The following is a 15,933-nucleotide window of genomic DNA, read 5'->3' on the forward strand; positions in this document are numbered from 1 at the left end:
TCATAGTTAAGTTTTGATTACTCACATGTAAAGTTGTTAATAAAAATTGAAAAGCTTGCAGGTGACCAAACTGCACTTTTATCTCTTCTAGCGTTGGGAGTTCAAGCACCCACAGCCTTTCCTCCGAACTCGTGAATTCCTTTGGCAAGAAGGGCACAGTGCTTTTGCTACCTTTGAAGAAGCAGCAGAAGAGGTATAGAAAATTGTCTTGTATAATTATATTCCGTTTGTTTGTTCAGGCTCTGCTTTTTTATTACTTAAAAGTTATGTATTACCTGATAAAAGAAAAATCAAATCAATTGAAATGAATATAGATTTAAGGAACTTTTTGTTGAGATTTTATTGATAAATGAAATGTGCTATTTTAAATTTTTGAAAATATTTTTGGATCTTAAAATATAGAAAACTTTCTAATTTCATTATTAAAATTACGCATTTTTCAGGCAATTTTTACTCAGATTGCGATATATCTCTTCATAATCATTTATGTTCTTTTATATTCCAAATTTATATACATTTTTAATAGTTATTTAACTTCACACTGCTTTCTTGGATATAGTCCTTTTTTTTTTTGGTGGAGGTACCAGGGATTGAATTCAGGGACACTCTACCACTGAGCCACATCTTGGATATATTCTTAATGAATCTTACATTCCTTGTTACTTAACTTTCTCCTTTTTATTGTTTAAGTGCTTTTTCCAGCACAATTAGCTTTAAATAGTATAATTTTATAGACTTATGATGAATAAATACATCCTGAATTTGAACACATGTTATTTTAAATACAGGTCTTACAGATACTTGAATTATATGCTCGGGTATATGAAGAACTCCTGGCAATTCCTGTTGTAAGAGGAAGAAAGACTGAAAAGGAAAAATTTGCAGGAGGAGACTACACAACTACAGTAGAAGCATTTATATCCGCTAGTGGAAGAGCTATTCAGGTATCAAACTGTTGCATAGATGACTGTAAGCACAGTCCATGGGCAGATCCAACAATTTTTCTGTGATAAGAAAAGTAGTCTCTCGTACAAAATATTTAGTACAGCCAAATGGAAAAACATGGATTTTCCTCAAAAAATAAAGTACCATATGATCTAGCAATCCCACTCCTTGGGATACATCCAAAGGAAATGAAATAGTATGTTGAAGAGACAACTGCACTCCCATGATCATTGCATCATTATTCACAAATAGCCAAGAATTGGAAACAACCTAAGTGTCCATCAATCAATAAATGAATAAAGAATATGTAGTCATATACACAGTGGAATACTATCAGACATAAAATAATGAAATCCTGTCATTTACAACAATATAGATGAAGCTGGAAATCATTATGTTATGATGAAATAAGCCAGGCACAGAAAGACAAGTACTGCATGATCCCACACATGTGGAATCTAAAAAAAATTGATCTCATATAAGTTAATAATAGAATTGTGATTAACAGAGATTGGGGAGATTGGAAGGGTAGTCTGTGGTGGGGAAATGTTAATCAGTAGGTACTAAGTTAGAGTTAGGAGCAAGAAGTTTTGGCTTGCTTCTGTACAATAGGATAACTTAGATAATAGTAGTATACATTTCAAAAAGGTAAAAGAAAGGATTTTGAAGGTTTTTACCATAAAGAAATGATAAAATTAGGAGATATGTTTAGCCTGCTGTAAACATTGCACAAATATATACATGTATACATGTATCAAAATAATCATGTTACTTCATTAATATGTACAATTTTTATGTTTTAATGTACCATTCAAAAATTAAATGAATAGGGCTGGTGGCTCATGCCTCTAGACTAGGCAGGAGGATCTTGATTTTTGAAGCCATCCTGGGCAACATAGTGAGACACCATCTCAGAAACCAACAAACAAAAAGTATGTCATGTGCTTTCTAGGCCATATTACAATTTCAGCACATCTCTCCTTTACTTTAAATCTCCATGATCAATTAAGTCATGATTTATATCCTTAATTAACCAAAGAATGGAATCCTTTTTAAATTGTGTAGGTCAGATTATTCCTATGTAAAGGCCTGTCCCAAAGCAAAACACTTATATAGTATTTTTTGACTAACCCTAGTCAATTTTTATATTAGTTATATTTTAAAACCTTATGTATAAAAAGAGATAAAACAGTTGTAGTGCTATTTTAAAGTGTGTGGTCTAATAGTACTCATTTTTAATAAGAGATTATTAAAAATTAAAGCTTATGTTTGTATTTTTATTTTAGGGAGCAACATCACATCATTTAGGCCAGAATTTTTCCAAAATGTGTGAAATCATTTTTGAAGATCCAAAGACACCAGGAGAGAAGCAATTTGCCTATCAGTGCTCCTGGGGCTTAACAACTCGAACTATTGGTGTTATGATCATGGTTCATGGGGACAACATGGGCTTAATATTACCACCCCGTGTGGCCTGTGTTCAGGTAAGGAGAATATTTCCGTTTATCATTCCATTTAAAAAATACAAGCTATGTTTACCAAAGGAAATTTGAAGGGGTGACTTTCTGAATCTCATTTGGGTAGATTTTGCTGGTAATAGGAACATTAGAACACAACACAGACGTTAGTGTTGTGTTTGTGTACCTATGTATATCATTTATATTATTTATTGTTTCTACTCTTAATTTTTAAAGGTACTTTGTATAAAACTTTTTCTTAATTATTTTTTTAAATGATTTAAAATAAGTTAAACTAAATATAGTAAGTCAGATGAAAATGCCCTTAGTGTAGATAGGGATGTGTAGCAAATTACTAGGAATTATATGTAGATTAGAAATCACACAAGTTGATTTGTGTTAACAGTCACTCATATGGTTTCACTCCTGGATATTATGCAGCATAGAGCTTCATTTCTTCTGTATGATTTTTCTTTGTGCTGAATTCTAGGTGGTGGTTATTCCCTGTGGTATTACAAATGCACTTTCTGAAGAAGACAAAGAAGCACTGATTGCAAAATGCAATGATTACCAAAAGCGGTTACGCAGTGTTAATATTCGTGTAAAAGTCGATTTGCGAGATAACTATTCTCCGGGTTGGAAATTTAATCACTGGGAACTCAAGGTAAATTCCTTAGTTGTATTGTTTACTCCTATACCCTCAGTTTACATTTTTTCTACTCTTCATTTCTTTTTGTTAAACTTAAGGCTTTTATTACTTTACTCTATTTTTATAGTTATGAGTTCTTTTCTTCTTCACTTAAACCAAGTGTTCAGCACTGACACAGTTCAGTTAAATTATAATAGTGATACCTAAAGTTTATATATTTTCTAAACTTAAAATAGTTTTAATGGAGTTTGCGGATGTAGCCCAGTGGTAGAGCACTTGCCTAGCATGTGCAACATCCTGAATTTGATTCTCAGCACTGCAAAAAGAAAAAGGTTTTGTGGAAGCCTATTTTTATTATGTTAGAATAAAAAAATGATCTTAAAGCTTTTGATTATAATGAATAAATTTCACATGGTTGGTATATTAAAATGTGTATACTAGGAATTCAAATAATGTTATTTGACCAGTAAGAATATCAGAACAATAATCCACGGGCATCAGCCAGCTAGCATTGTTATAATTAATAGTAAAATGTCAAGAGATGATTTTCTTACTTGATTTTTTTGTACCACATTATTTCACATCAGTTTGTTGATTTTTATGTTGTTTAAAAAAGCCTAACTTGGGGCTGGGGTTGTAGCTCAGTGGTACAGTGCTCGCCTAGGGTTCAATCTTCAGCACCACATAAAAATAAATAAATAAAAATAAAGGCATTGTGTCCACCTACAACTAAAAAATTATTTGTTAAAAAAAGCCTAATTCTTTTATTACAGTGTCATTAATAGATAATCTATGCTATTAATTCCATTTTATAAACTTCTAGGATTTAGTATTTTTTTCTTTGCTGAGACACAAAATCTTAATTGGATCTCAAAATTAGGAGTCAAGAATATATAAGCTGCCAGGTGTGGTGGTGCACACCTGTAATCCCAGCAACTCAGGAAGCTGAAGCAGGAGGATCCAGCATTCAAAGCCAGTTTAGGCAATTTAGGGAGAACCTATCTCAAAACAAAAAGGGCTGGAGTTATAGCTCAGTTAGAGAAATACCCTGAGTTCAGTCTTCAGTACCAACCCCCACACATGTACCCACACAAACATAAAGTAAGTGAGATTGCATCTCTAAGCTTTCAAACCTGGAAGCTTGACAGTATTGGGTCTATTCCATACTAATATTTCTAGCATCCCCACAGTTGCTGATAATTTTTTTTAAATGTCCCCTGAGATAAATCTTCTGTGCTGAAAATCTGTGTTACTTCCCTTTTATCTAATGCGCTTTCTCCTTTATATATTCTCCTACCTTTAGTGAAGACTTTAAAGGTGAATATTTTCTCTGTATAATTTCGTCTGTAATTGTAATCTTTTTTTCTTACTTAGAAATAGCTGTTATATGATATCAGTAGCAGTTTCTCTAAATCAATTTATACTTGACTGGGTACCAAATGTTAAAAAAGAAACTTACTGTTGCTATGAACTTAGTTAAAAGGAAAGAAAAATTGTCATTCGTATGCATTTCTGAATCCCTCCTCCTCCTCTTCCTCTTATTCATTCTTTTTCCTAACACTGACTTGGCTTTGATCTTTCTCATTCACTAGGCTTCCCTGGTGACCTGTACTGTGTGAGAGAGACATTCTTACCATGATTTGGGTCTATTGCACCTTCCTAATCTATATTCCTCAGAGAGAAAATAAAGTACCTAAGTTCTAAACTCCATACCTAAAATTTAAAAATGAAAGTTTCACTAGCTCATGAAAAATATTGATAGAAATTGAGTTTCAGTTGTAATCAAAAAGTTTCAGATTTTGTAACATTTTAGGTATTAAGATTTTCACATTAGGGAAATTTAGTAAAGTCTATGCAAATATTTCAAAATCTGAAACACTTCTGGTCTTAAGCATTTTGAACAAGGGATTGCTTACCCTATAACACTTTTTGTTTGGGTGTACTAAGGAGTGAACAAAGGGCCTTGTGCCTGCTAGGCAAGTGCTCTAGCTCTTAGCTACAAACCCCAGTCCACTAATTGCACCTTTTAGTATCATTTTATTTCCACATAGTCCAAGAATTCATGTTAAAAGAGGACATTTTGGGGGAAATGTAGATACACATTCATTTGATAAGCAATTAACCTTGTACAGTGTGTGCATGTATGCATGACATATATATGTATTGTTCAAATAAATACATGAGATATATTATTGTTTGGTTGCTAGACCAGAGCCCATAATTCTTCTTTAGCTCTCTCTGGTATTATGAAAATAGAAAGGAGAAAATAATATGAATGAATGAAGACCTTTTTTTTAAAAAACGAGGTTGAAAGTAAATTTATAACTAATTAGAAAAAACCATTAATAAAATATTGCCTCCTCTATTATCTGACTTTAGATTACCTTCCATCTTTGATGCTTCATTATTCCCTTTCATATTTCTTTCTTCTTTGCAGATAGTCTTTCTGTTTTTCCACCTCTGCTATTTTTTTCTACCTGGGTTGTAAAATATTTGATCATGAAACAGTCACAAACTTATAATAAAGCAAGTAGAGTACAAAGGATTGCGCCATTAGAATATAAGATTCTAACCCCACTGCCTTACTGTCTATCCATGTAGAACATTATCCTACATTGTCCTACATGATGACCAACAAACTGGTACATTACTACCATCTAATTCTAGAGCCCAGGCATGTTTTGTCAGTCATCCCATTAGTGTCCTCCATAGGAGTACCACTAAGCAACTAAATTGTATGAAGTACTTGACTTATAATATTAAAATCCTAAATTAGTTTTAAAGGATCATTCAGGAAGGTTATAGGCCCCAAAATGAAAGATCTCCCTAAACCTTAGGGTTTTTACTCCCCTCAGAAACATAAATTCATAACAACTGAACATTCATACGTCTTAATCTTGCTTGTAGTCAGTCCTTAAGTTTCTTTATAAAAACCTAAGGCTAAAGGTTCTCAAAATGTAGACCCAAGATGTGCAGTCTCAGCATCATTTGGGAGCATGTTAGAAATATTGATTTTCATGGGACTAGGGGTGTAGTTCGATCATAGAGTACTTGCCTAGGGAGCACCAGGCCCTAGGTTTGCACCAAAAAAAAAAAAAAGGAAACCAAGGGACATAAATTTCCAGGTCCGTCTTTAACCCTACTATAATAAGAAACTCCAGGGGTGGAGCCCAGCAATCTGGTCTTTAAGGAGCCCTCCAGGTGATTCTTACACAAGCTACAGATTGAGTTCTGTCCAGAGTTAGGATTCCCCAGTTGGAGCACACCATGAATGAGTCAAGAATATGCCAATGAACTAGTGCCCTTAGTGACTTAGGGTATCTTTGGCCTCAAGAAGTCTTCTGTTCATCTCTCCTATGTGCTATTTTGTGGAGCGGAAACAGCAGTTGGGAAGCTAATCTAATCAGCTGCCCTCTTAATCTCCATTAAGAGCTTCCAGAAGCTGGGGTTGTGGCTCAGCAGTAGAGCACTCACCTAGCATGTGCGAGGCCCTGGGTTCGATCCTTAGAACCACATAAAAATAAATAAATAAAACAAAGGTATGTGTCCAATTACAACTAAAAAATATTTTTAAAAAGAGCTTCCATAGTTGAGAACTACTCAGGCAGTAGGTTTTTTCTTTATTTATTATTCGAGTAGTTTTCTATAATATCTAAGGAATATTACCTGCCATTTTCTTGTTTGGTTACGCTTTTGCTTTTTGGATTATTTATGCTTTATTGTAGATAAAGCCATGAAATGAGCCTATTCAACTGGGGACATGTACATGCCATTTTAATTGCCTTTTTTATTTTATAGGGAGTTCCAATTAGACTTGAAGTTGGGCCACGTGATATGAAGAGCTGTCAATTTGTAGCTGTCAGGCGGGACACTGGAGAAAAGCTGACTGTTGCTGAAAATGAGGCTGAGACTAAACTTCATGCTATTTTGGAGGACATCCAAGTTAACCTTTTCACAAGGTAAAACCTTAAAATTGCTTATGTCTCTTGTCTTCAAACCTGTCCATCTTCTGAGAATTAAAGCCAAGTGTTATCTGTTTCCTACTAAATTTAATCTCCATTAAGAGCTTCCAGGGGCTGAGGTTGTGGCTCAGTGGTAGAGCACTCGCCTAGCATGTGTAAGGCCCTGGGTTCAATCCTCAACTCCACATAAAAATAAATAAATAAGATAAAGGTACTGTGTCTAACTACAACTAAAAAATAAATACTTAAAAAAAAAGAGCTTCCATAGCTGAGAACTGTCTCAGCAAGGGACTGTCTCTTGGACTTATTTGGGTTAACATTAGATCTAGGCTTATGTGGCATACAAATGTGAGAGATATCAAGGCATTGGCTCTCACCTGCTGGGTACTTGTTGGTAGCACCTGGAAAGCTTTAATAAATACCAGCACCTGGGCACCTTTCCTGAGATATTAATTTAGTTGATCTAGACAATGCTTGGCAACTATAGTGTTAAAACTCCCAGATGGTTATAATGTAGTCAAGGTGTCAGGATAAGGAGACCTTTCGGTGAGGGAGGCTGACCTATGGAGAGAGGTCTTTTAGAATCATAGATCTGAAAGCACAGATATCAAGGCAATCTGTAATGCACCAGAAGATTGGTGGCATTAGTTTGTCACCTATTTTCTTTCCTGCCCACCTAATGCAGAGAGACCACTGTCACTGGGGATAGAGGCTTAGCTTGGGTAGAGGTGGTTCCTACATCTTATTTATTATTCTATCTAATCTTATTTATTATTCCATCTAAGACCCTGTGCCTAACACACATTAGGCTTCAATAAATCTGGGAAAGAATAAACTAATTTTAGCATTGGTTTTGTTTACATGTTTTTAGGCAAGTGACTTTGCATCTCTTGGCTTGCTTGTCTTAGAAAATGAGGCTAATAAGAATTATCTTGAGGGATTATTTCTAGGATTTGTTGCTCTTTGGTTTGCATGCATACTTCTGATTTGGAAACCAGTGCTTTAGTGGATAATGGGCATTTTTTTCTACTGGCATTTGTGTTCAGTACATTTGTTAATCTAGGTTGCATAAAGGTGAATTTTTTCTCATGAGAAGCAGTCAGTAAATTTATTCTAATCATCAGGGAAAAGAGCTTTTATACTTTTTATCCCCTTCAAATTGGCCCTCAAATTTCCTCACACTTCTAAAGCTCTTTGGGGACAGTCTTTTCTATTTATTTTCTGTGGTAATTAAAAAATTAGAACATGATAAGTAGCTAGATTCTCTAAATATTTGCTGGGTGAATTTCTTTAGTAAAGGGGTGACATTTTTATAGAAGAAATTCTTATCAAGCTTTCCCCTCACATCCAAGTTCTCTGTTCCCTGTTCTTTTTTACGTAAGATACATACTAAACATTTTGTATTTAGTTTATGTAAAGCAGTGATTATGGGCTTTGTTTTTATAATGTTTTTCTACTTAGATATACATGTTAAATATAGAAAAATAGTGACACATGAAGAATCTTACAGGAAAAAACAAAACTGCCTGTAGTCTCACTGAATGCATTTTGGTATATTATCAATACTTATTTATAAAATATAGACCCTTTGAATAAATCAAAATTCTAGTAGATATTGTTAGGGGAAAAACCGGATAAGGATAACATGACTTGTATTTTTTAAGGTGTCAAATTATACTAATTGTGGTTGGATCCTTATTTTACTAAGGACTAAGAAACTAATATATGAATTAATTTTATTATGTCAAGCATGTGGTGTTATAGATCTTGTCAAAGGTTTGAATTGTTTTTTAAGATTATTTAGCCCACATTAGACTATTGGTTTCATAAGGTCAATTTTTTTGGTAGTATTTTTAGTTTAAGAACTTCTGTGCACATGAAGTAGACTAAGCTTCTATAACCAAGAGAGGACTTCAGTTGAGTTTAAAGAATGACTTCCCTGTTCTTTCAAGGAACAGTATGAAGTCAGTGTTGCGGTTGTTCTGGGATGGCTCTACTGCTTCTGATAATTCAGGAGTCTAGATGATTTCTGTTTTATTGGCTCTGCCAGTCTCTAGGGCCTGTTGTCATGTACATGGTCAAAACTAGATCACAGTCATCTCTAAGTAACTACTCAAATGCTGGTTGGGAAATGGGGGAGTGTGCAGGAGCGGCTCACTGCCTTAAAGGTTTAAGCCAGGCAGGTGGCCATACGTATGCCTGTCCGACTCTCCATGGCTATAACTTGGTCACATAGGCCCATCTCTCTACAAAAAAGAGACAAGACTGGGAAAAAGAGGAAATAGATTTGGTGGATAGCTAGCAGTTTCTAGCACAGAGTTCACATGGTCTTAGCCCTGAGATTGAGAAAATAACAAATGTCTTTCCTTCCTTTGTCACCACCTTGTGTGACTAAATGTGTGACTTTGAATGTGAAAAAGAATGTTCATTTGCATTTCTAAAACCTAAGTCTTTTACAAAAGAGAATTAAGCAGTGTGTGTGAAAGAAAACATTTTGAATCATGTGTATTATTTCTCTTTTTCAAAACTCTTACTTTTGTTATCACAGCAGTCCCATATAGTAGTTACTAGAGTATGATTTACTCTAGAGTGTTTTTCCAATTTTGTAGAAGAGAAAATAATACCAGAGAAGTCTATAAACTTAGACTCCCACAGGTAGCAAGTGGTATCGCCAGGAATAGAATGTTAGTCGATAGAAATTTAACAGCAATAATAAAAATAATGGTCACTGATTGTGTGCTTTCACAGGTTATCGTTCTTTCATTAAATTATGTGTTGTTTAAAACTTTGTAAGAAAAATTATATATTCTAATTTTTGGTAGGGCTTCTGAAGACCTTAAAACTCATATGGTTGTGGCTAATACATTGGAAGACTTACAGAAAGTACTGGATTCTGGAAAGGTAAGCGACTTCCAATTTTCTTTCTTTCTTTCTTTCTGTTTTTTTCCGCTCCGCTTGTTTTGTTTGTTTTTATTTTTCCTACAATGCTGGAGATTGAACCCCGGGCCTTGCCCCTGCTAGATAAATACTCTATCACTGAACTATACTCCCAACCCTGAGGAGTTTTGAAAATAAGGATATTTCAGTAAATCGTATTTTAAGATTCATTGAACTGGGTGTGGTGATGCACACCTATAATTACAGCAGTTTGGGAGAGTTAGGCAAGGAGGATCACAAGTTTGAAGTTGGCCTCACCAACTTAGGGAACCCCCAACAAAAGTTGCTTTCTTTCAGTGCATGTATGGTTCTCTGACCATACAAACACTTACCTGGATCTTAATTGATTGAACTTTATGAATAATGTGGGGAAATGTGTTGCTCATACTGTCTTTTTCAGAATGAGTGATTACTTCTGCTGCCTTAAAACTACATAGACTTTTCAATTAATTTACTGACTATTCAGGATTTCAACAGTTTTATGTATTATGTGTATTCAGATGTTCATAGCTGAAACTTAATTTTCATAAAGAAGAAATTTTCATTTGCCAAAGTTATTTATTATTGGAATGAATTACACGAACTTTAGTATTCTGGTATAATCGTTTGAATATATAACCCATCCTGTGTCCTTGGGTTACAAATGAAAAAACCATGGGCTAGAGCTCAAATGAATTATCCCAAGCTACACAGACCTGGTGCTAGCAGTCAGATCTCTCTGGCTTGGTTTAATGTACTTTCCTATGTATCTGGTATTTTTTTTCAAATTCATGCTGAGAGTATAAAGCAAAATTTTATTTTGTGATCATAACCTATTAATAATGTCTCTTCTTACATGAGTCAGGAAAATTAATCTCTGGCTCTCAGTTTAAATGAGTTCAAAATAGATAATCTCAAAATCCCTCTCAGATTTATAATTCTTTAGTATTTGGCTTTCTATTCTTGATTTATTACCTTTGTAATTTTTTTGGTACCAGAGATTGACTCAGGGGTGTTTAGCCACTTAGCCACATTCCCCAACCCTTTTTTATTTTTATTTTGAGACAGGGTCTCACTAAATTGCTGAGACTGGCTTTGAATTCATGATACTCCTGTCTCAGCCTCCTGTGCAGCTGAGACTACAGTTGTGCACCACCATGCCAAGCTTGCCTTTGTAATTTTTTACCTTTCTGGGTTCCATAATTTTTCGCTTGACTCAAACTGCCTACTTCAGTAGAAAGGCAAGGGATTTTTGGTTTTTTCCTTTCTTTATAATTTATTTGATTGTTTTCCTTTTGTTCCATTAATTTTTGAAGTTATAAATTTCTTTCACTATAGAAATATGACAGTCACATTTTGCATCCCAGTCTATTAGAGAAATTGCATAAGAGTTAATAAATCAATAGAGCTAACCAACCATCAGTTAATCTATTGATTTCAAAAAAATGGATCTCGGCAGGTGTTAGTGGAATCATATCTTTTATTTTAGTATTAGATAAATTATTGCAGAGATTCCATCTTCTACTCTAAAGTAGAACATAGGATATTTTAGTTGTATGTCCAAAGAGCACATGGAACCAAAAAGCAAATTTTGTATCTTGTATATAGTAGTCGGTTCCACCTCACTTCTTACCTCACATGGGTCAGCCTAGATGGGTTGACTGACCATCAAGCAACCTTTGAGGTCGTTGTAAATAGAATTGTATTTGCTAGGAGGGGAAAAGGAAAAGGGATCTTTGGAACTTGAATGTAGGTGAAAGTTTGATTTTTCTACTCTTCTGTATTGGTACAAATGAAAAAAACACTTTTTGATTTATAGGACTTGATTCTCGTACATATTTCCAAGAGGAGGATCTTAATTGAATGAAAAATAAATGCTGTTATATACTATATATATATCATACATAAATATATGCATGTACACTGTTGCTGTGCATTACTAATCTTTTGTTGATCACTGTGAGTTTTGAATATTGCTATTTCTTAAGTACTGCATGCTAATCAGTTGTGCCACTGGAGCTCCAGAATATTGCTTTCTTGTCATTAATATTGTCTTCTAAAAATTTTAAAATATTACATACAGCAAAAGTTAAAACAATATAGAGAAATTATTGAAGAATTCTGTTAAAAATCCTTTCATGATTGAATAAATAACCTAAACATTCATACCGTCTTTTTTATATTTATGAATGCCAACTAAATAACCAGAAATTCCAAGTCTTATCATCTAAACCTTACTTTGAAGCTAGAAAGAATTAAAGCATAAGTTTTTACAAAATTGTCACTTATGAATCCAAATAAAAATTTAATTGAATTTGTTCATGTGCTACAATGATTTTAAATTTTAAAAAATTAATATTTTAGAAATATAGACCCTTCTCAAGGCTTAGTAATTTTTTTCAAGGAAAAAGGAAACACAACTTTATTTACTTTAAAAATTGTTAAAGTTGTTAAAATACAGCTATAAATTTTATAAATTAAGGGAAGTAAAATTTCAAAGAAACCATATTTAAATTTATTACTCAAAGACATTCTTTAAAATGGTCTCAATATTTTATCATTCCATGAAGTTTATTGATTAAAGTTTTTTCCCTGTTCTCTCTTTTCTCATGAATTTTAAACAGTACTATGTGAATATGCTTTTTTCGTGCTCTTACTATAAATGTTTATGATTTACAACTTTGAACATTAGGAAGTAATTTTTTGGTTACTCAGCTTATATATCTAGGTTTGGTTTTGCTTCAGTTTTCTTCACACAAAGAATTTCTGTATTAAGACTTCTCTGAATGTTTATTTTTTCCGATCTCTGCCACCTTCCCTCAGCCCATTCCTACTCCTCAGGACTTAAGTAGAAATTTATTTCTTCATTGTCTTGAGACAATGTTATCACAATAGTAGTTTATAGACCTTGGGAATTAAATTAACACATTCACTGAATGAACATAAAAAAGACTTTTGCTACCCATTGCATTAGTGTAAGATATATTTGTTTTTCGGTAATTTCCTAGTCTCTAGTTACTTTTACTTAGAGAAGCATTTTGCAACATGTTTAACTAAATCCGAAGTGAAGGAATTTGCAGGAGGAGCTCTTAATTTGTTTGTGTAAGACATGGCTGGAATTAGTTAGTGAAAAGTTAAGAGGGAGGTGGGATTGTAGCTCAGTAGTAGAGCACGCACCTAGCACATGTGAAGCACTGGGTTCTGTTCTCAGCACCACATATAAAATAAAGATATTGTGTTCATCTACAACTAAAAAAATATATTAAAGTTAAGAGGAAGCTGGAAACATACTGCTGTTGCCTTTACTGTCTCGTGGGTCTCCCCTTGATAAATCTCTAGATTGCCTTCAGCTGCTTCTAAACTGATATTTCTCCTGTGTTAATGATGTTCTTACTGTCATTAACATTGATCTCCTGGAATTTTTTATAGAACTATTAGGTAGTTATTATTGCACATGTCTCATTTTGAAGTAGACATGCTATGAAAAATTTAGCATTCATAACTGGGAGAAATCTTAACCCACTTTGTCCCATATCTCAGATGTAGAATACCTATAAAAACTTAATATATAATATAGTTGTATAACATGTAGCAATTATATAGTAAGAAGAATGTGTATTGTATCATAGTAATTATAACTATTAATATATATATATATATATATATATATATATATATATATGCTCTAGGTTATGATTTTCAACCTATTTTAATACATCCTTGTCAACTTTATTGAAATATTTGCAGAATAGAAAACTTGGGACCTAATGGGTCCTTGCCTGTCTAGTCAAACATTTATATTTTATTGAATGAAAATCCAGGGCTAGAGATTTTCAATGAGATAATGAAGTTTAAAATGAAGCTAAAATCCCAGTGTCTTGATTCTGCCCATTATTCTATATGGTGTAAGAAAGAAAAATTGAGTGTTGTTTTTCTTCATACAGAATGATTATTTTAGAAATATTTTTAGTTATAGTTGGACACCATACCTTTATTTTTATGTGGTGCTGAGGATCAAACCTAGTGCCCCACATGTGGAGAGGCAAGCACTCTACCACTGAGTTACAACCCCAGCCCCAGAATGATTTTTTTTTTTTTAAAGGGGGAGAGAGAGAGAGAATTTTAATATTTATCTGGTTTTTTTTTTAGTTTTTGGCGGACACAACATCTTTGTTTGTATGTGGTGCTGAGGATCGAACCCGGGCCGCACGCATGCCAGGCGAGGGTGCTACCGCTTGAGCCACATCCCCAGCCCCAGAATGATTTTTGACTTTCAAAAGTTTTTAGACTTAAAATGATTCGCATACTCATTGCATATTAGGAACATTATGGTATAAAATGATACTTGTCTGATAGTTAATTGTCATTATTAACATCACTTTAAAAACCAGCATTTATTATCTCCCTGTTCTCCTTCTTGTAACCATGTTTATATATAGAACAGGCCACATTTGAAATGGACGTAGAACTGGAGTATGCTACACTGCAGACAGTTTATTGGGACATTTTAATGTGTTGCAAAGGCATTTTTGTTATGTTTTGTTCTGTGAGTGTGAGTTTTTAATGCAAAAACATTCTTTCATATCTTGTGTACCTCTGAGCAAAGATTCTAGCGTATTTGCAGTAAAGATGCCACGGCCTGAGAGATTTTTTTGCTTATAAGTTTGTATAGAGAATTCAAATCTTCCTTTTATAGAATGAGTTATAAATAGTGAATACTTTTTCTTTCCCTATTAGATTGCTCAGATTCCATTCTGTGGGGAAGTTGACTGTGAAGATTGGATCAAAAAGACCACTGCCAGGTAACCAATGCAGCTTGTGAGGTACTGCGCTGGAAAGGAAAGGCAACATATAGCATAAAAATGAATGAAATTCTCATGTGTTTTTAAATTTCAGGGATCAGGATCTGGAACCTGGTGCTCCCTCCATGGGAGCTAAAAGCCTTTGTATCCCTTTCAAACCACTCTGTGAGCTGCAGCCTGGAGCCAAATGCATCTGTGGCAAGAACCCTGCCAAGTTCTACACCATGTTTGGTCGGAGTTACTAGGATAAAATAAAACCATCACACCAATCCTCCTCGCTTTTTAAAAAAACTGATACTAATATCTTCTCAGATACAGTTTTATGATTTTTTTAAAATAAAAATTGTAAAAGGAGATCACATGAGACAAACAACTATTCTTATGCTTAAATCAGCAATGGAAAAAAAGACTTTTCTGTAAACAACCCCAGTAATAAATATCATGAACTAATACTGTTTTATGTATTCATTTGTTTCTGAAATACCTGAATTATGTACTACAAGGAAAATCCTACCAGCAATTCATTGAAAGTTAGGTGGTGTTGATATCAACACCCGTTGGGATGTCACCAACTTTAAACCACCAATTATCCCATCTGTCTTGGAGGACTACCCTTCCATAACTCCTAATACTGAATCTAAAATTGTCCTGAATCTTCCTGTTTCACAAATAAAACAAAGACTGGGGTTGTGCTCAGCAGTAGAGTGCTTGCCTCGCACGTGCGAGACCCTGGGTTCGATCCTCAGCACCACATAAAAATAAATGAATAAAAGGTATTGTGTCCATCTACAACTAAAAAATAAATATTTAAAAAATAAATAAAAATAAAACAAAACCACGAATGAAACAAAAAATAACAAAGCTTTCCCTTGAGCTTCTCTCTTCCTCTAGTTGGGTCTTCAGAAAAGTCCTAATTTCTAATAGAACTGTCAACCTCGTCGCTTCTACTTCACTATACTTTTCCTCACCTTTCCCCACTACAGCAGTCTCACCAGGATCCCTGAGGACATACCTGAACAGAGCCAATGTTCACTTCTTATTCTTGTCTTACCATATCATTCTGCTGCACTTGATATTTTTATTAAAACTATCCCTATAACTTGTCATCCTCCCTCTCAGACTCTTCATTATTCACTGACATTTCTTCCTTGGCCTGCTTCTTAAACATGTTCAATGCTTGGCCTTCTTCTCATGCCATCTAA

The 15,933-nt window shown here is 34.1% G+C and overlaps 1 protein-coding gene across 1 annotated transcript in view; it reads left to right on the forward strand.

The window, feature by feature from the left end:
* Positions 1–15,181, forward strand: part of Eprs1 (glutamyl-prolyl-tRNA synthetase 1) — a 73,600-nt gene extending 58,419 nt beyond the window's left edge. The window contains exons 25-32 of the mRNA XM_027934723.2: positions 92–193; positions 789–944; positions 2,232–2,429; positions 2,893–3,066; positions 6,850–7,010; positions 9,836–9,914; positions 14,667–14,731; positions 14,826–15,181. Coding sequence (XP_027790524.2) covers positions 92–193; positions 789–944; positions 2,232–2,429; positions 2,893–3,066; positions 6,850–7,010; positions 9,836–9,914; positions 14,667–14,731; positions 14,826–14,976 — 1,086 coding nt within the window. The 3' untranslated portion in view covers positions 14,977–15,181. The remainder of the gene's footprint in view (positions 1–91; positions 194–788; positions 945–2,231; positions 2,430–2,892; positions 3,067–6,849; positions 7,011–9,835; positions 9,915–14,666; positions 14,732–14,825) is intronic.
* The last annotated feature ends 752 nt before the right edge of the window (positions 15,182–15,933 follow it).

Source organism: Marmota flaviventris, chromosome 12 (genome assembly GCF_047511675.1).
Source record: "Marmota flaviventris isolate mMarFla1 chromosome 12, mMarFla1.hap1, whole genome shotgun sequence".
NCBI classification, from domain to species: Eukaryota; Metazoa; Chordata; class Mammalia; order Rodentia; family Sciuridae; genus Marmota; species Marmota flaviventris.